General features: G+C 57.1%; 2 protein-coding genes across 2 annotated transcripts; both read left to right on the forward strand.

The window, feature by feature from the left end:
- On the forward strand, positions 1-17883 carry ATXN7L2 (ataxin 7 like 2). Its single transcript, XM_038749362.1, has 11 exons — positions 1-133; positions 7714-7782; positions 8338-8442; positions 10095-10299; positions 10798-11069; positions 11704-11786; positions 12207-12451; positions 13450-13651; positions 13929-14050; positions 14905-15712; positions 17759-17883. The coding sequence occupies exons 1-11, from the start codon at positions 1-3 to the stop codon at positions 17771-17773; spliced, it is 2259 nt and encodes a 752-aa protein (XP_038605290.1). The 3' UTR covers positions 17774-17883.
- A 2686-nt stretch (positions 17884-20569) lies between these two features.
- LOC119930421 (cytochrome b561 domain-containing protein 1) lies at positions 20570-24423 on the forward strand. The gene is made up of 3 exons (XM_038748749.1): positions 20570-20792; positions 22788-22825; positions 23492-24423. The coding sequence occupies exons 1-3, from the start codon at positions 20570-20572 to the stop codon at positions 23993-23995; spliced, it is 765 nt and encodes a 254-aa protein (XP_038604677.1). The 3' UTR covers positions 23996-24423.
- Positions 24424-24850: the final 427 nt, after the last annotated feature.

Consider the following 24850-nt stretch of genomic DNA (forward strand, 5'->3'; position numbering starts at 1 on the left):
ATGGCGGTGCGTGAACGCGCATGGGCAGCAATGGCCGCTCTGGAGCGGCGGGTGCCGAGCCTCGATGACTTCGCGGGACAGAGCTGGAGCTCCTGGGTGGAGCGGGCCGGCCCGCCCGCCGCAGCCGCTCACGGTGAGACACCGTCAGGCCCGGGGACCCGCCGGGACCCGCCCGGCACACACCGCCCCCCGGCACACCCCCCGCCCCCCCCGCGGCCCCGGCCCCCCGCACCCCGGCCCCGGCCCCGGCCCCGGCCGGCCGCGGGCACCCGCCGGCGGGACCCGCCGTCAGCCTCCCCCGGACCCACAAACAAAGGAACCGCCGGGTCCTAGTGCCCGCACGCTACCCGCACCGCGACGGCGCAGCCGCGCCCGCGGGTCCTAGCGCCGCCCGCCAGCCCGCCCGGCACTCAGTCAGTCACTCAGTCAGTCAGTGAGCGCCGACTGTGTGCAGAGCACTGCACTAAGCGCTTGGGAAGGACAAGTCGGCCACATAGAGAGACGGCCAATCCATCAATCAGTCGTATTTATTGAGCGCTTACTGTGTGCAGAGCACTGGACTAAGCGCTTGGGAAGGACAAGTTGGCAACATAGAGAGACGGTCAATCAATCAATCGTATTTATTGAGCGCTGACTGTGTGCAGAGCACTCGACTAAGCGCTTGGGAAGGACAAGTTGGCAACGTATAGAGACGGTCAGTCAATCAATCGTATTTATTGAGCGCTGACTGTGTGCAGAGCACTGGACTAAGCACTTGGGAAGGACAAGTCGGCAACGTATAGAGACGGTCAATCAATCAATCAATCGTATTTATTGAGCGCTTACTGTGTGCAGAGCACTGGACTAAGCGCTTGGGAAGGACAAGTTGGCAACGTATAGAGACGGTCAATCAATCAATCAATCGTATTTATTGAGCGCTTACTGTGTGCAGAGCACTGGACTAAGCGCTTGGGAAGGACAAGTTGGCAACATCTAGAGACGGTCCCTACCCAACAGTCACTCAGTGAGCGCTTACTATGTGCAGAGCACTGGACTAAGCGCTTGGGAAGGACAAGTTGGCAGCATCTAGAGACGGTCAATCCATCAATCAGTCGTATTTATTGAGCGCTTACTGTGTGCTGAGCACTGGACTGAGCGCTTGGGAAGGACAAGTCGGCAACAGAGACAGTCAATCAATTGTATTTATTGAGCGCTTACTGTGTGCTGAGCACTGGACTAAGCGCTTGGGAAGGACAAGTCTGCAACATATAGAGACGGTCCCTACCTAACAGTCACTCAGTGGGCGCTTAGTATGTGCAGAGCACTGGACTAAGCGCTTGGGAAGGACAAGTTGGCAGCATCTAGAGACGGTCAATCCATCAATCAGTCGTATTTATTGAGCGCATACTGTGTGTAGAGCACTGTACTAAGCGCTTGGGAAGGACAAGTCTGCAACATATAGAGACGGTCCCTACCTAACAGTCACTCAGTGAGCGCTTACTGTGTGCAGAGCACTGGACTAAGCGCTTGGGAAGGACAAGTTGGCAACATAGAGAGACGGTCATCATCATCAATCGTGTTTATTGAGTGCTGACTGTGTGCAGAGCACTGGACTAAGCGCTTGGGAAGGACAAGTTGGCAACGGATAGAGACGGTCAATCAATCAGTCGTATTTACTGAGCTCTTACTGTGCAGAGCACTGTACTAAGCGCTTGGGAAGTACAAGTTGGCAACGTACAGAGACGGTCAATCAATCAATCGTATTGAGCGCTTACTGTGTGCAGAGCACTGGACTAAGCGCTTGGGAAGTCCAAGTTGGCAGCACATAGAGACAGTCCCTACCCAACAGCGGGCTCACAGTCTAGAAGGGGGAGACAGAGAACAAAACAAAACATATTAACAAAATAAAATAAATAGAATAGATATGTACAAGTGAAATAAATAGAGTAATAGAGTCCCTACCCTTCCTCCCTTCAAAGCCCTACTGAGAGCTCACCTCCTCCAGGAGGCCTTCCCAGACTGAGCCCCCTCCTTCCTCTCCCCCTCCCCCCGCCTTACCTCCTTCCCCTCCCCACAGCACCTGTATATATGTTTGTACACATTTATTACTCCATTTTACTTGTACATATTCTATTTATTTTATTTGGTTTATATGCTTAGTTTTGTTGTCTGTCTCCCCCTTCTAGACTGTGAGCCCGCTGTTGGGTAGGGACCGTCTCGAGATGTTGCCAACTTGTACTTCCCAAGCGCTCTGCACACAGTAAGCGCTCAATAAATGCGATTGAATGAATGAATATGTATGTACATACTTATTACTCTGTTTTACTTGTACATATTTATTCTATTTATTTAATTTTGTAGTATGTTTTGTTTTGCCATCTGTCTCCCCCTTGTAGACTGTGAGCCCGCTGTTGGGTAGGGACCGGCTCTCTATGTTGCCAACTTGTATTTCCCAAGCGCTTAGTCCAGTGCTCTGCACACAGTAAACGCTCAATAAATATGATTGAATGAATGAATGAATATGTATGTACATATTTATTTCTCTATTTTATTTGGACATATTAATTCTATTTATTTTATTTTGTTAATACGTTTTGTTTTGTTGTCTGTCTCCCCCTTCTAGACTGTGAGCCCGCTGTTGGGTAGGGGCCGTCTCTAGATGTTGCCAACTTGGACTTTCCAAGCGCTTAGTACAGTGCTCTGCACACAATAAGCGCTCCTCCCCCTCCCCATCACCCCCCGCCTTACCTCCTTCCCCTCCCCACAGCACCTGCATATATGTATATATGTTTGTACGTATTTATTACTCTATTTATTTTATTTGGACATATTTATTCTATTTATTTTATTTTGTTAATATGTTTTGTTTGGTTCTCTTTCTCCCCCTTCTAGACTGTGAGCCCACTGTTGGGTAGGGACCATCTCTAGATGTTGCCAACTTGGACTTGGACTTTACAAGCGCTTAGTACAGTGCTCTGCACACAGTAAGCGCTCCTCCCCTTTCTCCCCCTCCTCCCCCGCCCCATCCCCCCACCGCCTTACCTCCTTCCCCTCCCCACAGCACCTGTGTATATGTATATATGTTTGTACGTATTTATTATTCTATTTTATTTGGACATATTTAGTCGATTTTATCTTGTTAATATGTTTTATTTTGTTGTCTGTCTCCCCCTTCTAGACTGTGAGCCCACTGTTGGATAGGTGACCGTCCGTCTCTCTATGTTGCCAACTTGGACTTCCCAAGCGCTTAGGACAGTGCTCTGCACACAGTAAGCGCTCAATAAATACGATTGAATGAATGAATATTGAGCGCTTACTGTGTGCACAGCACTTGACTAAGTGCTTGGGAAGTACAATAATAATAATGACGGCGTTTATTAAGCGCTTTGTGCAAATAATAAGAATAATGATGGTATTTGTTAAGCGCTTACTATGTGCGAAGCTCTGTTGAAGGGAGGAAGAGAGCTAGCTTGGCGGATGTGCGGAGGGAGGGCATTCCAGGACAGGGGGAGGACGGGGGCCGGGGGTCGACAGTGGGACAGACGAGAACAAGGCTCTGCGCCTCAGTTACCTCATCTGTAAAATGGGGATTAAGACTGTGAGCCCCCTGTGGGACAACCTGATTACCTTGTATCCCCCCAGCGCTTAGAACAGTGCTTTGCACATAGTAAGCGCTTAATAAATACCATTTAAAAAAAAAGGCACGGTTGAATGAATGAATGTTCTAAGCGCTGGGTGGGGGGATACAAGGTGATCAGGTTGTCCCACGTGGGGCTCACAGTCTTTATCCCCATTTGACAGATGAGGGAACTGAAGCACAGAGAAGTTACGTGTGGCTTGCCCAAGATCCCACAGCTGACAAGTGGCTGAGCCAGGATTCGAACCCATGACCTCTGACGCCCAAGCCCGCGCCCTTTCCGTTGAGCCACACTGCTTCTTAAGGCACTGTTCTAAGCTTTGGCAAAATCATCATCATCATCAATCGTATTTATTGAGCGCTTACTGTGTGCAGAGCACTGTACTAAGCGCTTGGGAAGTACAAATTGGCAACACATAGAGACAGTCCCTACCCAACAGCGGGCTCACAGTCTAAAAGGGGACTAGTAGCCCGCCTGCCCCTGCCTCTCCTCCCGCCTTCCCTCTGCCACCCCGCACCCGTCCACGTGTTTTCCCCGCATCCTGACTCTTCTGTCTCCCCGGGCTCCTTCTGCCCCACATAATAATAATACTGTTGGTATTTGTTAAGCGCTTACTATGTGTCCAGCACTGTTCTATGTGCTGGGGTAGATACGAGGCAATTAGGTTGTCCCACATGGGGCTCACAGTCCCACTGTTGGGTAGGGACCGTCTCTATATGTTGCCAACTTGTACTTCCCAAGCGCTTAGTACAGTGCTCTGCACACAGTAAGCGCTCAATAAATACGATTGATGATGATGGTGATTTTACAGATGAGGGAACTGAGGCACAGAGAAGTTAAGTGACCTGCCCAGAGTCACGCAGCTGACAAGTGGCTTATGGTGATGGCATCTGTTAAGCCCTGAGTATGTGCCAAGCACTGTTCTAAGCACTGGGGTAGATACAGAGCAATTAGGTTGTCCCACATGGGGGCTCACAGTCTTCATCCCCATTTTACAGATGAGGGAAGTGAGGCACAGAGAAGTTGTGACTTGCCCAGAGTCACGCAGCTGACAAGCGCCTCATGATGATGGCATTTGTTAAGCGCTGACTATGTGCAAAGCACTGTTCTAAGCGCTGGGGAGGATACAGCGTGGCTCAGTGGAAACAGCATGGGCTTGGGAGTCAGAGGTCATGGGTTCAAATCGCAGCTCTGCCAATTGTCAGCTGTGTGACTTTGGGTAAGTCACTTAACTTCTCTGGGCCTCAGTTACCTCATCTGTAAAATGGCGATTAAGACCGTGAGCCCACGTGGGACAACCTGATCACCTTGTATCCTCCCCAGTGCTTAGAACAGTGCTTTGCACATAGTAAGTGCTTAACAAATGCCATCATTATTATTATTATCAGATTCTCCCACACGGGGCTCACAGTCTTCATTCCCATTTTGCAGATGAGGGAACTGAGGCCCAGAGAAGTGAAGTGACTTCATCATCATCATCATCAATCGTATTTATTGAGCGCTTACTATGTGCAGAGCACTGTACTAAGCGCTTGGGAAGTACAACTTGGCAACACATAGAGACAGTCCCTACCCAACAGTGGGCTCACAGTCTAGAAGGGGGAGACGGACAACAAAACAAAACATGTAGACAGGTGTTGAAATCGTCAGAACAAATAGACTTGCCCGAAGTCAGATAGCTGACAATTGGCGGAGCTGGGATTTGAACCCATGACCTCTGACTCCCAAGCCCGGCCGGGCTCTTTCCACTGAGCCACGCTGCTTTGCTACACATCGTGTTCCTTCCCACTTGACTCTGCCTCCCTTTCCTCCTCTTTGTCCCCATTCCTCCTCTGTCTCCTGCCCCCTCCACCACCTTCTCCCTCGCCCTACCCCATTCCCCAGCTCTGCCACCTTGCCCACCCCCTGGCAAAACTGTCCTGGCCCGAAGGCACCTTTAGCGGGGGTTGGGGGGGGACAGTTTGTCGGGGCTAAAGATGGGCCTCCATCCCTTGAGATCTTTGTCCTCGAAGTCCCAGGAAAGGACCGGGAGGTATCAAACTCTCCGGGCGATTGGTGCCCTGGAGTTAAGTTTGCAAGTGAGCTGCAGAGAAGAGGGTGCACATGGCAGGGCTCTGATGACTCTTGTTCTCCGGAGAGCCGCCTCCCTGGCTCTCTTAATAATAATAATGATGGTATTTGTTAAGCGCTTACTACGTGCGAGGCCCTGTTCTAAGCGCTGGGGGGGATACAAGGTGATCAGGTTGTCCCACAGTCTCAATCCCCATTTGACAGATGAGGGAACTGAGACACAGAGAAGTTAAGTGTCCCTCCCCTTCTTCCATCCTCTGCCCCTTGTACTTGGTGGAGTGCCAGCCTGGCTTCTCTCAAGCTGTGGGAGCCTCACTACCCGCTTCACCCCGCTCTCCAGTTTCCAGTGATTTCCAAGTCGTCATCATCATCATCAATCGTATTTATTGAGCGCTTACTGTGTGCAGAGCACTGGACTAAGCGCTTGGGAAGTACAAGTTGGCAACATATAGAGACAGTCCCTACCCAACAGTGGGCTCACCGTCTAAAAGGGGGAGAGAGTCAGCGGGCAGCAGGCCGCTCTGCCTGTGGAACTGAAGGAGCAAGCCCGATGGCTCGACCCAGTGAGCGGCCCTGGCCTGGGGAGTTGAACGCCCCATCGCCTGGGCCCAACTCAGAGCCCCACTCCCAGTCTCAAGGATCACCATGGACTGGGCGACTCACATGTCACAAAAAGCAGCGTGGCCTATTGGGAACAGCCATAGAATGGGCGTCAGAAGATCTGGGTTCTAAACCCGGCTCTGCCACTTGCCTGTTGTGTGATTTTGGGCTGGTCACTTTACCTCTGTGAGCCTCAGTGTCCTCATCTCTAAAATGGGGACAGGATACTTAATCTCCCTCCCCCTTAGACCTTGAGCCCTAGGTGAGAAGCAGTGTGGCCTAGTGGAAAGAGCCCAGGCTTCAGAGTCAGAGGACCTGGGTTCTAATCTCAGCTCCGCCACTCGTCTGCTGAGTGACTTTGGGCAAAGTCACTTCACTTCTCCGTGCCTCAGTTACCTCATCTGTAAAATGGAGATTAAGATTGTGAGCCCTATGTGGGATAGGAACTGTGTCTGACCTGATTATGTTGTATCTATGTACTCCAGCACTGGCTGGTACATAGTAAGCATTTAAAAGATACCACTCATTATGTGGGACAGGGATAGTCTGATCTGATTGCCTTGTACTTAGGCCAGTGCTTGGCACAAATGCTACAATAATAATAATTATGATTATTATTCATCCCTTTGTATCCAGTGAGGGGCCAGGGATGCCGAGAAGGCTCAGAGTTGTGTTTCTGTGGGGAAGAAATATTTTGAAATCATCCTGCCCCTCTCAGACTCCCCAGGTATCAGTCCGGAGCAGGTGGTTTGGCTCCGACTGGAACGATTAAAGTGGTTCTGGCCACAAGAACCATGGGTTTGAGGTGTTGGAAGAGCAGGCCTTGCTTTTAGTCTCTGCTCTGCGGGGCTGAGCCTTGGGGGTCCCTCCCCTGGGAGGCTGAGGGGCTTGGAGATTCGGGGAAGTGTCGGCGGTTTCTCTGCCCCTTGGCTTGACCCCCGGTTCTCTGCCCTGGCCATCACGGAGGAGCGGGGTTCGTTTCGAGACACAGGGTCCTTCCGGGCGAGCCTGGAGTGTCTTGCTGAGGAAGAGGTCAGGAGGCTGAGGCGGAGTGAAGGCCCTGCAGCCGGAGGGACCAGGAGATCAGGGAAGGATTAGGGGTAGGGAAACTGATATCAGGGAAACGAGGGGGTGGAGAGGCAGCGCCACGACCTGGACTCGAGTCCAGGTGGACACTGCTCTGCGGGCCGCTAGCTGGCCTGGAGTGGGCCGGATTCTGAAAGGCTCTGGGGTGGGGATGGGGAGGTCCCCAGACGACCGGGGAGGGGCCGGGGCTGGGCGCCGAGGCGACCGACCGGCAGGCTGGTGAAGGATGCTTCACTCAGAGACCAGGTGGCCCTCGCCCTCGGCAGGAGTCAGGCAGGGAGTGTCAGAACTGGCTCTTTGGCACGGGCGAGCCTGCTAACGAGGCTGCTGTCTCCCTCAGGGTCTGAGCTGGAGGAATGCCACAAGAACGGGAAGAAGAAGTTGGACGCCATGACCCTCATTAAGGAAGGTGGGAGCCGACAGGCATGGGGCCTGGATCCCTGGGACGCCTGGAACTTGGTGTCACTACCCCCTCCCCTTCCTTCCCCCTCCTCTCCCTTCTCTGAGGTTGCTCAGAGGTCAGCAGATTTTGGGGGGCGGGGGGCAGCCCTGAAAGGCAGGTAGGGTCGGAGCCCTCCCTGGGCTCTCTCCGGTTCCGAGGACACGACTCCTCGGAGCCTGATGGGATCTGCCGCTGTTTGTCCCTCTCCCGGGCTTGGGACCCAGAGGGGTTTACTTAGGTTGGACTGGACTGGATAGCTGGAGGGGATGGGGTGTGGGGGGGAAAGGAATGACAGCTAGGGCCCCATCTCTGAGACGTGGGCATCTGCCACTTAATCATTCAAGTCTGGAAAGGTGGGTCAAGGTGTACGGGGCCCCAGCATTGGGGACCTTTCTGACGGGGGGGCGTCTCATTCGGTGTCTCATTACTGGTATTTATTGAGCGCTTACTGTTTGCAGAGCACTGCACTAAACGTTGGGGAGGGTACAACAGAGTAACTTGCCTCAACATGACTCGTTGTAGACATGTCCATCTTTGGCCACTGCCCTGCCCACGATGAGTTCTACCTTGTTGTGTGTAACCACTGCAGCCAGGTGGTGAAGCCTCAGGCGTTCCAGAAGCACTGCGGTGAGTGGGGCAGGGGCAGTTGGAGAGGGGAATGAGGGGATGGGGGCCTGTCAGTGGAGGTGATGGAGTAGTGGGGCAGATCCTGAGGGGTGATGGGGAACATCGGGGGAGAGGTGGGAGGGAAGGGTGTGGTGATGGGAAATGACTGGGGGGGGGGGGACTTTGAGATAATAATAATGGCATTTATTAAGCGCTTACTATGTGCAAAGCACTGTTCTAAGCGCTGGGGAGCTTACAAAGCGATCAGGTTGTCCCACGGGGGGCTCACAGTCTTGATCCCCATTTTCCAGATGAGGTAACTGAGGCACAGAGAAGTTAAGTGACGTGCCGAAAGTCACACAGCTGACAATTGGCGGAGCCGGGATTTGAACCCATGACCTCCGACTCCAAAGCCCATGCTCTTTCCACTGAGCCACGGGCTTCTCAAAGATTCATTCATTCATTCAGTCGTATTTATTGAGCACCTACTGTGTGCAGAGCACTGTACTAAGCACTTGGGAAGTCCAAGTTGGCAACATATAGAGACGGTCCCTACCCAACAGCGGGCTCACAGTCTAGAAGGGGGAGACAGAGAACAAAACAAAACGTATCAACAAAATAAAATAAGTAGAATAAATATGCACAAATAAAATAGAGTAATAAATATGTACAAACATATATACATATATACAGGTGCTGTGGGGAGGGGAAGGAGGTAAGGGGGGGATGGGGAGGGGGAGGAGGGGGAGAGGAAGGAGGGGGCTCAGTCTGGGAAGGCCTCCTGGAGGAGGTGAGCTCTCAGTAGGGCTTTGAAGGGAGGAAGAGAGCTAGCTTGGCGGATGTGCGGAGGGAGGGCATTCCAGGCCAGGGGGATGACGTGGGCCGGGGGTCGACGGCGGGACAAGCGAGAACGAGGCCTAACGGTGAGGAGATTAGTGGCAGAGGAGCGGAGGGTGCGGGCTGGGCTGGAGAAGGACAGAAGGGAGGTGAGGTAGGAGGGGGCGAGGTGATGGACAGCCTTGAAGCTGAGGGTGAGGAGTTTCTGCCTGATGCGTAGGTTGATTGGTAGCCACTGGAGATTTTTGAGGAGGGGAGTAACATGCCCAGAGGGTTTCTGCACAAAGACGATCCGAGCAGCGGCGTGAAGTATGGATTGAAATGGGGAGAGACAGGAGGATGGGAGATCGGAGAGGAGGCTGATGCAGTAATCCAGACGGGATAGGATGAGAGCTTGAATGAGCAGGGTAGCGGTTTGGATGGAGAGGAAAGGGCGGATCTTGGCAATGTTGCGGAGCTGAGACCGGCAGGTTTTGGTGACGGATTGGATGTGAGGGGTGAACGAGAGAGCGGAGTCGAGGATGACACCAAGGTTGCGGCCTTGTGAGGCGGGAAGGATGGTAGTGCCATCAACAGTGATGGGAAAGTCAGGGAGAGGGCAGGGTTTGGGAGGGAAGACAAGGAGTTCAGTGGCAAGGAGGCGGGCAGGGAGCATTAGCGGAGCAGAGGAGCACTGAAGTTGGGATCAATTGGAAGACTGAGTTTGTAGCTCCTGGGCAGGAGTCACCCAGGTTTAGCTTCTCAAGCAGCAGTCGGGCAGTGGCAGTGATGGGGCCATGGCAGCAGTAGAGCTAGAGCTGCCTCTCACCTTTGTCTGTGGTCCCTTTCTGTGGCAGAGAGAAGACATGGGCCTCTCAGCAAGCTATATGCGCGGGCCCAGGCCTCAGCGGGCTCCCAGAAATGCCACCCGGTCAATGGACAGGGCCCAGCCTGTGGGAGCCAAACTCAAGTCTCATCCAGCAAATCTTCCCGGGAGAAAGCCCAGGGATCCCGGAGCCGGGCCCACCCTGCTCCTGAGAAGGCCCAGAAGGACAATCTCTGGTAAGGGCGGGTCATCGGACGGGGTTCCTCATGGGGAACCTTGGGAAGGAGTTGTGATTGAGGGGTGCGGGGGTGATGTATGAAGCCCGCTGGTTTGGTAGGGAGTGGGGGCAGGTGGAAGAAGCCCCTGCGTCTGGCAGTGGCAGAGGGAGGCTTGTAGGAGAGGTGGGTCTGGGGATGGGGGGGCGTGAGGCAGCAGAGGGTCCTGAAATTGTTCCCTGGAGAGCCAGAAGGGCACCAGGGTCAGAGACGGTGTAAGGACAGGGGGCATTCCTGGGCCAGGCCTGTACATTTCTGTGCGGGGGCACAGCTCCCACTCTTGACCCCACTCCCCTCCCTGTAGAATGGCGGGGGGGCGGGGGGCAGGGATGCCACAACTTCACTCCCAGCCGGTGGCATTTGCCATACTCTAGTCTGTCTACAGCAGGGGCCTCCCTCCACTGCCCCATTGCATCTTGCGCAATCCTCAGCCTACCTGTTTCTTCCCTCCCGCTGCAGCCTCTACGTGCCCGTGGTGAATCTGGAGAAGATTTCTAGCCTCCCCAAACCCCCGGCTGCCCCCTCTGTCTTCCTGGGCCAACCGGGCACTCCCTCCAAGGACCCCCCGGGGAAAGCCCCCGTAGCTCCCTTCTCCTCTAAGGAGCCCTTGGGGAAGGGCGGCAGCCCACCGGGTGCTGGCGAAGGTCCCAGCCCCAGGGCAGAGAGTAGCCCGGCGGAGAAGGACTCTGGTGGCAGCAGGCTGCCCCCCAAGGCCCACAAGAAGATGGCACGTAAGTGGCACCGTTTCATCCCTGCCCCCACCTTCTTTCTCAGAGCAGCAGGAGAGAGGGCGGGGTGGGTCCCTGCCAGCAAATGCCCGAGACACTTCCTGCACCCAGTTCTCACTGCAGCCCTCGGTGGCAGGGGGTTCCCCCTTTTTGTTTTGGCTGGGACCCCCACCCCACAGATCTGCTTACTAGAGCCACTGGGAGCCCCTCCAGAGTGGGAGAAGAAACCCCCAGATCTCTCCTCTTGTCACCCCCAATGGCCGCTGTTTGGTCACCCTCTCCTCCTGGGTCCGTCTGTGGGCTTGGCCAGCTCCTGACCTCCCCACGAGTGTCCAGCCTGCTCCCCAGCCTCTTGGGTGGCGTGTGGGTTGCGATCGCCATCCTGTGCAGTTCCTGGGGCTGGACCGTGGCCTCTCTCCTCCTAGCAGCTCACTGAGCAGGAAGGTGACTCCCAGGGGGCCCTTGGCACGTAGGCAGAAAGCCCCAGCTGGGGCCAGCAGCCTTCAAGGCGAAGGGGGCCCCCCTCACTCCTTCTTCCCTAGTTGTTGGGAAAAGCCAGGCTCCCACCCCTGCAGCTCCGAGCCCCGCTCCTGAGCATCTCTGTTCTCCATTCCTTCCCTTCCACCATCCACCGCAGGCAAGGAGTGTGATCTGAACCGGCAGTGTGGAGTGCTGAACCCGGAAACCAAAAAGATCTGCACCCGACTGCTGACCTGCAAGGTAGCCGGGCCGGGGGAGGCAGGGGTCGGGGGCTGGACACGGTCGGTGTCTGGCTCAAGCTAGAACAAGGTGGGACTGAACGGGGCGTAAGGGGACAGTCTCAGCCTAAGCTGGGCAGGAGGCACTGCATCGTGGGACCTGATCACCCGCCTCTTCCCTCCCTCGTAGAGAGAGGTGACTGAGGTGGGTGGGAGAGGGAGGGGCACGGGGACCGCAGAGCACTTGGGGGATGATGGCCATGCAAGGGCTCTGCTCCCCAGAGGGAGGAACGTCCAGGCTTGAGCAGCTAGCCAGACAGACAGCCGGCCAGCCGGCCGGTGTTCGCCGCAGGCCGCCCCTGCCCTGGCCTCTGCCTTCGGCCCCGCTGCCCCATCCCCGGGAGCCTGACCTTCTCCCCCTCCTCGTGGGCCCGTATTTCAGATTCACTCAGTTCATCAGCGGCGCGAGGTCCAGGGCCGAGCCAAGGACTTCGACGTGTTGGTGGCGGAGCTGAAGGCCAGTTCCCGTAAGGGGGAGTCCCCCAAGGAGAAGAGCCCCCCGGCCAAGGAGCCGGGCCCCGAGCGGCTGCCCCAGGAGCCTCTGCCCACGGCCCAGCCTGCCGTGCCACCCGTGGGCACCTTCCCCGGTCGGGTCAAGCAGCTGTATCCCTCTTGTGGCCCGCCCAGGTAACCAAGCTCAGCCTTCTACCTCCTCCCCACCAACCCCCCAGGGCTCCCCCGGCCCCGCGAACCCCAGAGGAGAAGGGCACCCGCTCTCAGCAGGAGACCCTCTGTCCTAGGGTCGCCCAGAAACTTGGGGGAGCCCTATGTCTGACTCCTCAGGTCCCAAACCCCCTCTTCCTCGGTCGCTTCCTCCATCCATTGATCTCCACAGACCTGATAGGCCAGAGAGAACCTGCCCCCTTGAAAGTTTGGGGAGAGAACTGCTCTGGCCCCTCCCCTGGTCTGGAGCCCACCCAGCCCCTTATCCGACAGACATGGTCCCTGAGGCCTCTCTGGCCTGGCTGGAGTCGGGGGTGGGGAGTCTGGAGAGTAGCCCTCTGGCCTTCCACCCGCAGCCCTCCACCCTCCTCTCCCATTTCTCTGGCTGAGCTGGGTTGGGCCGGCTCTCTCTGGCCCTCAAAACACCTCAGCCCCGGGGGCCCAAGGCTCGTTCCAGACGCCCCACTTCATCGTGGCTAGCGCGGAAGCTGGACGTCCAGGCCACCAGGGTCCCTTCTGTGGGCAGAGCCCCGAGCCGGAAACTCTGGGGCCGGGGAGGGGGGACAGAGGCCCATTCACAACCAGCTGTGGCTCTTCAGAGGAAGATGTCCAAGAGCTAGGCCGGAAGGGTGAAGGGAAGAAGAAAGGCAGAATTGAGAGTCCTCTGGGAGAGGAGAGTCAGGAGAGATTGATCTGGGAAGACATCATGAAGAAGGTGAGTTTTGAGGAGTTTGGAAAGTGGGGAGGAATGCTCTTTAGAGAAGAGAGGAGCAGAGATGGCGGGATTTGTCCAAAGTGCTAAGGCTGAGCCTGGCCTTTCCGCCCTCTTCCCCCTCTTGCCCACCTCCTCATCTCTTGATCTTCAGGGTCCCCAGTCCCCTCTTCTCAGGGCTCGCCCCACAACAACACCGCCAGTCTGGCTTCATTCTCAGCCCCGTTCCCTCACCCCTCTGTCCCAGCAGGTCCCTCCTCTCCTCCGAGAGTGAGCTAGATGATGCGGGCCCTTGTAGTGGTGACAGGGACCCGGGGCTCTTCCCCTTCCCCCTGCCCAGGGCCGGAGGCCCCATCTCCAGTGATGAGAGTGAGGAGGAGGAGCCGGTCCCCGACGACCCCCACCGCCCCCCAGACTGTCATTATGCAACCCGACCCCCAAGGCCGCAGGCGGTGAGTGCCGGGCTGAGGGCACGGTGGGTGTGTGGATGGGGCTGGGGGAGGAGGGTACTGGCCCTTTTCACCAGGGTTCAGACTCCAGCTGGGGCTCCCTGCCGCCACCCCCTCTGACCCTGCTCCCCGAGGAAGAGACCGCAGGCCCAGGAGCCCTAACTGGAGCTCGCTTGTGGGGGTGACCTTCCTCAGGAACAGGGAGCACCTGGTGGGGAAGGGGTTCCCGGGAGAAAGGGACAGGGGTCCTCACTCTGTGGCACCATCCCCGCCGCTGCAGTATTGCACCTTCGGGAGCCGGCTGGTCAGCCCGGGCTGCTACGTGTTCAACCGCCGGCTGGATCGGTTCTGCTCGGCGCTCAGCTCCATGCTGGAGCGGCACCTCAGCTCGCACATGTGGAAGTGAGTGTTGGGGGCGGGAGGGCAACTTCTCCATCAAATCCTCCCCGAGCACTCCGTGTCTCATCATCATCATCATCAATCGTATTTATTGAGCGCTTACTGTGTGCAAAGCACTGTACTAAGCGCTTGGGAAGTACAAAGTCTCCTAACCCCTACCCACCCCAGAGGCCCCAGCCTGCCAGAGCCGTGGACACTGAGGCTGAGCAGGTTCTTCTTGCTCCTCTTGGGTGGAGGGTTGAGGTGGGGGTTGTGTGAGGAGAATGGGATGGAGGAGGGCTGAGTCAAAATGAAATCCCCCCCAACCACCTCCTTCCCTCCCTCTTCCCTCCGTCCCTTCTCATTTCCAGTGTCTCCCAGCAGATGGCGGCAGAGCCAGGCTGAATAATAATAATAATTAATAATAATAATAATAATGGCATTTGTTAAGTGCTTACTATGTGCAAAGCACTGTTCTAAGCGCTAGGGAGGATACAAGGTGACCAGGTTGCCCCACGTGGGGCTCACGGTCTTCATCCCCATTTTACAGATGAGGGAACTGAGGCCCAGAGAAGTGAAGTGACTTGCCCAAAGTCACACAGCTGACAATTGGCGGAGCCGGGATTTGAACCCGTGGCCTCTGTCTCCAAAGCCCGGGCTCTTTCCACTGAAGGGACGCCCAGGGGCGTTTGGGCAGTCCCTGGACCCTACCTCCTCCCCCAAATCAATCAATCAATCATATTTATTGAGCGCTTACTGTGTGCAGAGCACTGTACTAAGCGCTCAATCAATCGTATTTATTGAGCACTTACTGTGTGCAGAGCACTGTACTAAGCGCTTGAACCCCCACCCCCTAATGGCTTCTCTGTCTCCTGCAGGAAGATCCCGCCAGCTGCCGAGCCCCCCGCCCACCCTGCCAGTTCACCCCCGGCCGTCCCTTCGAACGCCTTCCCCGGGGGCAGCTGTCCCCGCTCCTCCGGCTCGGCCCACCGGCCACCCTGCCCGCCCCCAGCCAAGGACAACTCTACCCTGCCGGCCCCCGGGTACCCAGCCGGCTCCCCCACCGTGGCGGCCGCCTGCAGCCAGGCCGAGTGCACGGGCGGAAGCCAGTCCATCACCTCCCCGCTGCCCGCCAACACACCGTCGCCCTCCTTCAGCAAGCTGCCCCCGTCCAAGGCCAGCAAGCTGCCCAGGGGGAGAGAGGGCACCGAGGCAGAGGCCCTGCCCCGCAAGCGCAAGCCTCCTCCCACCCCTGCTGACGGCCCGCCTGCCTTCAAACGGACCTGCCTCCTGGAGCCCCCTGGCAAGGGGAAGCCCACGGGCTGCCGGGCGCTGCCCCCCAAGACTAAGCCGGCACTGGGTGTGGGGCTCAATGGAGCGGTGGGGCCCCGGGTGAAGCGGGTGGGCCCCTTGGACTGTCGGGGGCCCCCACACCCGCCACCTGCGCCCGGGAGGGCCTCACAGCTGGAGAACCGGGGTGGCTCTGGGCCTCCCGCCAAGGCCCTGCAGCCCAATGGCCTCTCGGAGGAAGAGGAGGCTAAGAAGCAGAAGAACCTGGCCACCTACTGCCGGCCCCCAAAGCCCAAGCACTGCCCCGTGGGGCCCCCCGGCGACTCAGTCTGCTCCGTTCGCAGGAAGAAGCCCGGCCCAGCCCTGGGCTTTGAGGAAAAATGCACCTCACTGAAGGTACCGCTCCGCATGCTCCACTCGCTGCCCACCCGGTAGAGCCGGTGGGCAGTTGCCACGTCAGGGGGCCCCCAGCAGGGTCTGGTCATTTGAGGAGGTGGGGGGGAGAGGGGGGGTTGGGGCTTCAGGAGGAGGGCCATAGGGGGAGGGGGCTGGCAGGCCAGCAAGGCTACTCTAGGATGGGGCCTGGAGCCATCAGGGAAGAATGAAGGAGGGGCTTCTGAGCCCGGAAGGCGGCCTCGGCCACCAGCAGGGAGATACTGACATCCCTACCCCTGGCGGGGCAGAATTCCAGCCGCTGCTCCTCCTTTGTCCGTGGGCACTAGGGCCGGGGAGAGGTCTGATGTCCTCTGGGGCAGGAAGGACTCAGTTTCCAGGACAGTGGGGGCTAGGCTAGTGTCTCAAGTACTCCAGGGCCAGGAAGGGGGCTTGGCTTCCGGCTTTGGAAATCAAGGAACAATTTAGGGCTGTAATTTCCTCCTCCTCTCTCCCTCTGCCCAACCTGCCTTGGGCTCCTTTAAAATGGAAAACCAGCAGGGGCTGGAGTGGAGAGCAGAAGGCAAGAGAGGGGAAAAAGGGGTATCAGGTGGGGGCGCCTGGGCATTCCTGGACTGCCCCCCAGAAAAGAGAGGGTCCAAATTCATCATCGATTTCCTCCCTCCCCCGTAACAAGAAAAGAGCTAGGTTCTGAGAGCGGGTTTCTGCCACTCCTCCCACATCCCAGAGTAGGGTTTTTCCAGCCCCAAGCTCCCCAGCCAACCCTTGTGGTATGATCTTGGTTTGCCTCAGTTCAGGATGGACCAAAGCCAGGCAGAAACCCCCACCTCCCAGGGAAGGGTGGGTTCAGCAGGTAAGCAGGATTCAGCAGCAGGAGAATGGAGGTTTGGGGAGTTATTTTCTCTCACCTGCCCCTGGGGTATTGGGAATGTGACCGCCATAAAGCAGGGAGGGCAAAGATAGGATTTGCTGGAAGTTCCTGGGGCCCAGTGCTGACTTTCTCAGCTTGGAATCCTGGTCGAGGCTCAGGCCTTTAATGCGTCCCTGTTCTCCTCCCCCCTCCCCCAACCTCACCCCCTCAGCGAAAGGACAGCAGCGCTCATGACCTCTCAGCCTGGCCCAGCCTCGGCAGCCGGAACCCCCATGAGGGTCAGGGGACAGTGGGCCTGCCGCAGGGGTCAGCTGTGGTCCTGGCCTCCCAGAGAGCCGAGCCCTGGTCCAGGGACTTGGCAGCGCATTTGAGAGAACTGAAGTGGTCCCTGGCCTCAGGAATGTCATGGTGCAATAGGGGAGAGAGGACAGGCACATAGACTATCCACATCAGCCCGTCCATATGGGCTCAGGAATGACAGGAATGAGCTGAGGGGGAGGAGTGGGGAACAGATTGTGCTAGCAGATTGGAGAATGTAGGAGTTTAACCAGGACAAGCTTCCCGGGAGAGGTGGCCTCAGGCAGAGATGGGAAGGGAGGATGGTTGACAAAGGCAGGGAGGGTTGTCCCTGAACAAGAGAAAGTGTGTGTGTGTGTGTGTACACACATACAAGAGAGGGAGGGCGAAGTCTCCCAAATGTGGAAAGGTGATCTGGGCCCGGTGGCTTGTGTTCCCACCTTGTGTCAGGCCTCTCTGGGCCACCTCTAGGACTCTGGTGCCTTGGGACTCCACACATGCACAATGGTAACCTCGCACATGCTCAGTAATCCGTCCGCTCGACGGAGTCCAATTCCCACAAGTTCGGCATATTGGATGCTCTACTGAGCACGTGCAAGGAGAGGACCCAGAAGTCCCCACATCCTGGATGTCCAGTTGGGGCCAACCAAAAGAAAAACAGCTGTCTCAGGCCAGGTACAGGCCCCACCTTTCTCGGGCTTGGAATGGGAGGGGGACGGCGGAGGGAAGAGGGTGGGAGGCCAGGGTCTGAAATCTCAGTTTTGGGGACCCCAGCAAGAGGTGGTGAGGCCCCCTCTGGCATCTCCCCCACCCCACTCCCTTTGGCCTTTCCATCCATCCCTGATGCCTCTCTCTCTCTCTCTCCTCTCCTTTCCTTGCAGTCAAAAGCGCATTAACGAGAAAGTGCCTGCCCGCTGCGATGGAGCCGTCAGCACCTCCCTCCCCCTCCTGGATCCGGGCCCCAGGCTGCTGCCGCTTTTTATAACTTTATATTATTTTTTTTAAGAAAAAAAAAACTAGAAAAATACCTCAAGACTCTCCCTGTTCTGTTGCTGCTAAAAAAAAAAAAGTTACAAAAAAAAAAAGGAGAAAAAAAAGCCTGAAGAAAATCATTCCCCATCCTTTCCCCCACCCCGTCCCCAGGAGGCTGAGACTGCAGGGGCAGCCGGACCCGGACCCCGTTATTTATAAAGGCCCCTCTTGTTGGTTTTTGTTCTTTTTTAAAAAAACAAAACAAAACAAAAAACAAGGAACGGAGATGAAACAGCTGCTGCCTCTGTCTGCTTGTGTTCTCCCTCCAGCCAGGGGGTGCTGGGAAGGTGGCAGGGAAGGGAGGAGGGAAAGAGGTTTCTAGTCTGGGAGCCCGACTCCTTGGGGGTCTTCGTGGCCAGGGGGCCTTTGGGGCCTAACTCTGGCTGTCAGCCAGAGCCACCTGCCCTCCACCCTTCTCAGTCCCCCTCAGTTGGGTGTCCTCGGGTCTCTGGTCTGCAGAGGGCCCTGTGGCTACTCACTGGGGCTGGGAACAGAGGTACTCTTGTGCCCTCCTCCGCGCCCCCAAATCGGCCTCCGGACCCTCACCAGGGGGCAAAGGAAGAACCAACCAGGCCTGGCCCAAGCTGGAGGGCTGCCACAAGCCCTACCCGTGGAGTTTTGGCCCCGGCCTCCTCGTGTCATCATCCATTCCATCACTTCTCTCCCTCCTTGCCCCCACACCCGTCCCAGCAGCACCATAAACCACCATAAAGGTGGCTGGCAGGCAACCGTCACTGCCAGCTTTGTGCCCGGCCACTTAGCTCCCCTTTATCTTACCTCACCACCCACAATCACCCCCAAACCTCAGGCTGTCGTCACTGCCTTCTCCTTCCTGCCCCTGCCTGCTCACTGCCGGGAGCCAGGCCTTCATCTCACCCCTTAACTGCTTGGCCTAGGCTACCTGGGCAAGGCTGGGGCCACCTCCTTAGGGCAGACCCAAAACTCCGCGGGTAGGGCTTGTGGCTGCCCTCCAGCTTGGGCCAGCCCTGGTTGGTTCTTCCTTTGCCCCCTGGTGAGGGTCTTGAGGCCGATTTGGGGGTGTGGAGGAGGGCACAAGAATGTTCCCAGCCCCAGTGAGTAGCCACAGGGCCCTCTGCAGACCAGAGGTAAGCCCTTTTTGGAGGCAGTGTCTGACCTTTTCATTCATTCATTCATTCATTCATTCAATCGTATTTATTGAGTGCTTACTGTGTGCAGAGCACTGTTCTAAGCGCTTGGAAAGTACAAGTTGGCAACGTATAGAGACGGTCCCTACCCAACAGCAGGCTCACAGCCTAGAGGGGGGAGACAGATAAAACATATTAACAAAATAAATAGAATAAATGTGTGCAAGTAAAATAGAGTAATAGATATATACAAACATTTATATACAAACATATTGCCAATTTGTACTTCCCAAGCGCTTAGTACAGTGCACTGCACACAGTAAGTGCTCAATAAATACGATTGATTGATTGATTGATATACAGGTGCTGTGGGGAGGGGAAGGAGGGGGCTCAGTCTGGGTAGGCCTCCTGGAGGACCTGATTAACTTATATTTACCCTGATGTTTAGAACAGTGCTTGACACGTAGGAAGTGCCTAACAACTCTAATATTATTATTATTGTGCCCCTGGGCCAGTTCTGCTGCCAGCACTGCACCCTTTTCCCACTGCCGGGTGGAGGGAAAGGGGAGGCAGTCAGCCCACGGCGAGGGGAGGTGGGGAGGGACTACTGTGGCTCCCGATCCCGAATGGGGCCCGATCTTTGTGACTTGGGGCAAGTCCCTTCACTTCTCTGGGCCTCAGTTCCCTCATCTGTCAAATGGGGACGAAGACTGTGAGCCCCCCGTGGGACAACCTGATCACCTCGTATCCTCCCCAGCGCTTGGTGCATAGTAAGCGCTTAACAATTCATTCATTCAATCAATCGTATTTATTGTGTGCTGTGTGCAGAGCACTGTACTAAGCGCTCGGGAAGTCCAAGTTGGCAACATCTAGAGACGGTCCCTACCCAACAGTGGGCTCACAGTCTAGGAGGCGGAGACAGACAACAAAACTAAACACATAAACCAAATAGAATATGTACAAGTAAAATAGAGTGATAAATCTGTACAAACATATATACATACATACAGATGCTGTGGGGAGGGGAAGGAGGTAAGACGGGGGGGATGGGGAGGGGGCTGAGTGTGGGAAGGCCTCCTGGAGGAGGTGAGCTCTCAGTAGAGCTTTGAAAGGAGGAAGAGAGCTAGCTTGGCGGATGTGTGGAGGGAGATGCCAACATGATTTATTCATCTTTGGCCTGCATTCATTCATTCAATCGTATTTATTAAGCGCTGACTGTGTCCAGAGCACTGTACTAAGCGCTCGGGAAGTCCAAGTTGGCAACATCTAGAGCCGGTCCCTGCCCAGCAGCGGGCTCACAGTGCAGAAGGCTGTGGGAGCGGGGCTTCGTGCGTGATCTCTGGGCCGGCCCGGGGGATCGGCTCGGGCCTCTTCACCCCGGCAGGGCGGGCCGAGGAGGAGGAGGAGGAGGAGGAGGGAGGGAGGAGGAGGAGCCGGGCCGGGGTGGTCCCGCCCAGCCCAGCCCAGCCCAGAACCAGGAAGGGGCGGCGGCCCCGGCGTCCAGCCAGGGAGGATCCCTCTGTCCGTCCGTCCGTCCGTCCGTCCGTCCGCCCCATGCGGCCGCCGGCAGCCCCGGAGAGGGCCGGGCAGGGGGCCGGGCCGGGGGCCGGGCAGGGGGCCGGCCGGGGGGAGTCCGGCCGGGGGGGGTCCGGCCGGGGGGGGTCCGGCCGGGGGTCCGGGCTGTCCGGCTGGCTGCGGCGCGGGGCCGCCGGCCTGGCGCATTTGGTGGCGCTCGGCTTCACCCTCTTCCTGGCCGGCCTGTCCCGGCCCGGGACCAGTGAGTGCGGGGGGGGGGACCGGGAGAGACTGGGGTGAGGGGTGCGGGGCGCGAGGGGGGGAGGGAGGGAGGGAGGGAAGGGGAGGGAGGGAGGGAGAAGGAGGGGGGAGGAGGCGAGGAAGGGAGGGAGGAGGTGAGGGAGGGAGGGAGGAGGAGGGAGGAGTACGAGGAGGGAGGGAGGAGGTGAGGGAGGGAGGAGGAGGGGAGGGAGGGAGGAGGAGGGAAGGGAGGGAGGAGGAGGGTAAGGAAGGGAGGAGGAGGGGAGGGAGGAGGGGAGGTGAGGAAGAGGAGGAGGGAGGAGGTGAGGAAGGGAGGAAGAAGAGGGAGGAGGTGAGGAAGGGAGGAGGAGGTTAAGGGAGGAGGAGGTTAAGGGAGGAAGAGGAGGGAGGGAGGAGGTGAGGAAGGGAGGAAGAAGAGGAGGGAGGGAGGAGGTGAGGAAGGGAGGAGGAGGTTAAGGGAGGGAGGGAGGAGGTTAAGGGAGGGAGGGAGGAGGTTAAGGGAGGGAGGGAGGAGGTGAGGGAGGGAAGAGGAGGAGGAGGAGGAAGGGAGAGAGGAGGAGGAGGAGGGAGGGACGAGGAGGAGGAGGGAGGGAGGCTCAGGGACCACAGCCCCAAAAGCAGACTGGGGCTAGACCAGACTAATGAACACTGGAGTTAGAGGAGGAATCGAGACAGATTGGGGTGAACTAAGGTGAAAACAATAAGATCTGAGAGGGAGGCAGAGGACAGGATTGGTATCTGGTACTCTCCCAGGTGCTTAGTATGGTGCTTTGCACAAAGGAAGGGCTCAATAAATATGAATGATTGAATGAGTGAACCTAGGCCTTACTGTAATAAGGGATGATGATGATGATGATGATGGCATTTGTTAAGCGCTTACTATGTGCAGAGCACTGTTCTAAGCCCTGGGGGAAGTTACAAGGTGATCAAGTTGTCCCACAGGGGCCTCACAGTTTTAATCCCCATTTCACAGATGAGGTAACTGAGGCCCAGAGAAGCGAAGTGACTTGCCCAAAGTCACACAGCTGACAGTTGGCAGAGCCAGGATTTGAACCCATGATCTCTGACTCCAAAGCCCAGGCTCTTTCCACTGAGCCACGGGATGGAAACAGAGGTCGGGCCTGGACAGGAAGGGTGAGAGGAGATGGACCCGGTGGATGACATGTTTACATGTTACCTGTCTACTTTGTACTTCCCAAACGCTTAGTACAGTGCTCTGCACACAGTAAGCGCTCAATAAATACGATTGAATGAATGAATGAAGGAGTAGGAAGGAAGAGGAGGAGTGAGGTAGGCTCCAGTCCCCGGGGAGGAGCGGTGCTGGGGAGAGTGACAGGGTGAAGGGGAGGTGGTTGTGTATGGGGAGCCGAGCTAAGGGGGGCATGGAAAGTAATGCAAGGAGGAGAGGAGGTGGGCAATGAAGGGTGGAGTCGTGACAGATGCCCGCAGAGCCAGCTGCTGCTTGGTCAGACCAGGGGTGTAGCCCCTCCAAGTCGGGGGGAAGATGGAGCCAGGGTAGGAGGGGAGGTGGTGAGTCATCTGGGGTGGGAAGGGGAAAGTGGGAGGGGCCTTTGCTACCAAGTTGGGGCTGATTTGGGACTGAGGAATTTTGCATAGGATGGGTCAGGCCTACTTCAGAAAGTTCTCCTGGCCTCCCTGGGCCCCATCTGTTTCCTCCCTTTCAATCGATCGATCGATGGTATTTATGGAGCACTTACTGTGTGTAGAGCACTGTACTAAGTTCTTGGAGAGAGTATGCTGCAATAGAGTTAGTAGGCACATTCCCTTCCCACGAGGAGTTTACAGTCTCCGGGAGACAGACAGGTGGGGGCTTTCCTGAGGATGTAGTTTATGGAGCCACCTGGTACCCAACAATTCCCATCTCCCTCCCAGGCTTCAGGGTGGGCAACGGTTCTGAACTGGTTTCCTGGGCGAGGGAGGGATTGAGGGAGGGTAAAACCCCTGCCACCCTCAGCCCAGTCTCTTTGATTCCTAGGTCTCTTTTCATGGCATCCCGTGTCCATGGCTTTGGCAGTAAGTTTGACTTCTCACTAATGCTCATCTCCTGGGCAGAGGCTCCCCTCTGGGGCTGGGGCTTTCTAGGGGCTTGGAACCCCCACTCCCACCCTCACCCCATGGCTTCTGGTGGGAAGGGAAGCCTGGGTGGTGGGGGGGGGGGGGGGGTATAGGCATGTTCCTGCCTCTGAAGTTCTGAGGCCTTCCCGCCCAGCTCCTTCCTTGATTGCTGGGAGGTGGAGTCAGGTAATTTGAGGCCAGCTGGGACTGTTCCACTGTAGAGAACACAGCCCCGGGAGAAGGTGGGATTGGCATTCCCACCACCACCACCACCACCCCAGGCTTCCGTAGGTCGGGCTCGTTTCTGTGTCTACTTTTTCCGGGCCAGAGCCAAGAGAGGGTCCTATTGATCTGCATCCTAGCCTCAGGACTGCCGTGTCACTGGACCACAGCCAGCAGACAGAGAGAGGCCCTGTGGGGTGGGAAGGCAGGTGGCCGGGCCTGGGAACTTGGGGTAGCCAGTGGCTCCCTGCCTACTGGTAGAGTTTTGCTGGGGCCTCCCAGTCAGGAGCCAGCTCACAGCTCCCCTCTCTGCATTAGCCTTGGGGTGCCCGTGTATCTGGGCTCTCTCCTGTCCCTGGCTCCGGACCCACCTGGTCTCCTCCACCTGCCCTGTATTTGCAGTTCTGCCTCTGCATGACTGAAGCCATCCTGCTGTTCTCACCCGACAACTTGCCCTTCCTCTTCTGCCCCCGGAAGGCCCGGGTGTGGCTGCACTGGGCGGGCCAGACGCTGGCGATCCTGTGTGCCGCCGTGGGCCTCGGCTTCATCGTCTCCAGCAAGAACCGCAGCGAGCTGCCCCACCTGGTGTCTTGGCACAGCCTCCTGGGAACGCTGACGCTCATGGCTACCGGCGGCCAAGCCCTGTGCGGGCTGTGCCTCCGTTTCCCCAAGGTGGCCAAGATCTCCTCCGTGGCCCGCCTCAAACTCTACCACCTCACCTGCGGGTTGGTGGTTTACCTGATGGCCACGCTGACCGTCCTCCTGGGCATGTACTCGGCCTGGTTCCAAGCCCAGATCAAAGGGGCGGCCTGGTACGTGTGCTTGGCCCTGCCCCTCTACCCGGCCCTGGTTATCATGAACCAGATCACCAGTGCCTATCTACCAAAGAAGAAGATGGAGATTTGACTCTGACCAGGGCTCCTCGCTCGGGGCATGGGGTGGGGAGTTGAAAAGAAGTGCCCGGGGTCCTTCAGTGCTGCAACCGTCTGCCAGGACCGCTGGGTTCTCCGGAGAGCCCGCTGCCTCGGCCCCGGGGGAAGTGGCCTGAGTTTGGGGGCTTGGGGGCTGGAGTCAGGCTCTTGGGTCCCAGACCCTCGGTGCTACACCCAGAGGGTGGTCTTAAGAGCCGTGGTAGGGGATGACGGTTGGGCATTTGGGTGCTAATAATAGTAATTCCTGTGGTATTTGTTAAGCACCTTCTGTGTGCCTAGCACTGCGCTAAGCCCTGGGGGTCAACTCTGTTAACAGCAACTGGCTGGATGGTGTCGAGGACGGTAGAACTGGACTCAGAGACTCGGGACGTCGGTTGGGATCCTGGAGTTCTCTTTTTTCTTTTTTTTAATGGTATTTCAGTATCCCTATGTGCCCAGGCACTGCACTGAGCACTGGGGTATATGCAAGATAATCAGGTTAGATGTCTTCCACCATTCTTTCTACTAGGCCTCACTGCTTCGAGAGAGATCCAAATGTGTGGGGGGGGACCATCGGGCCATCAGCCCGAGTGACTGGAGAGAGCACCCCGGGGGTGCAGAAGGGACTCCTGGGCAAGGCAGGGACTGTCCTGGGGAGAGCTGGACAAGTTGGGTCCCCTAGACCTGCGGGCACTATGTTCACTTTAAGGAGGAAGAAGTCCAGCCACTGGAGCCCGGACTGGGCTGGGGTCGCTCTACCGATGTGGGGAATGGGTCCACCTGTGCTGAACCGATGAGACAAGTCCAAGCTATGGATGCCCCATATCAACCCTAGCCCGGTCTGGGCTGG

Source organism: Tachyglossus aculeatus, chromosome 7, assembly GCF_015852505.1.
Source record: "Tachyglossus aculeatus isolate mTacAcu1 chromosome 7, mTacAcu1.pri, whole genome shotgun sequence".
Classification (NCBI taxonomy): domain Eukaryota; kingdom Metazoa; phylum Chordata; class Mammalia; order Monotremata; family Tachyglossidae; genus Tachyglossus; species Tachyglossus aculeatus.

Bases quoted from the DNA above. Each gene is read 5' to 3' on its own strand.
- LOC119930421 (XM_038748749.1), top strand. From the start codon at position 20,570: ATGCGGCCGCCGGCAGCCCCGGAGAGGGCCGGGCAGGGGGCCGGGCCG. The intron at 20,793-22,787 runs GTGAGTGCGGGG...TTTGATTCCTAG, and splicing joins CCTGTCCCGGCCCGGGACCA to GTCTCTTTTCATGGCATCCC. The intron at 22,826-23,491 runs GTAAGTTTGACT...CTGTATTTGCAG, and splicing joins CCGTGTCCATGGCTTTGGCA to TTCTGCCTCTGCATGACTGA.
- ATXN7L2 (XM_038749362.1), top strand. From the start codon at position 1: ATGGCGGTGCGTGAACGCGCATGGGCAGCAATGGCCGCTCTGGAGCGG. The intron at 11,070-11,703 runs GTAAGTGGCACC...CATCCACCGCAG, and splicing joins GGCCCACAAGAAGATGGCAC to GCAAGGAGTGTGATCTGAAC. The intron at 13,652-13,928 runs GTGAGTGCCGGG...CCGCCGCTGCAG, and splicing joins GACCCCCAAGGCCGCAGGCG to TATTGCACCTTCGGGAGCCG.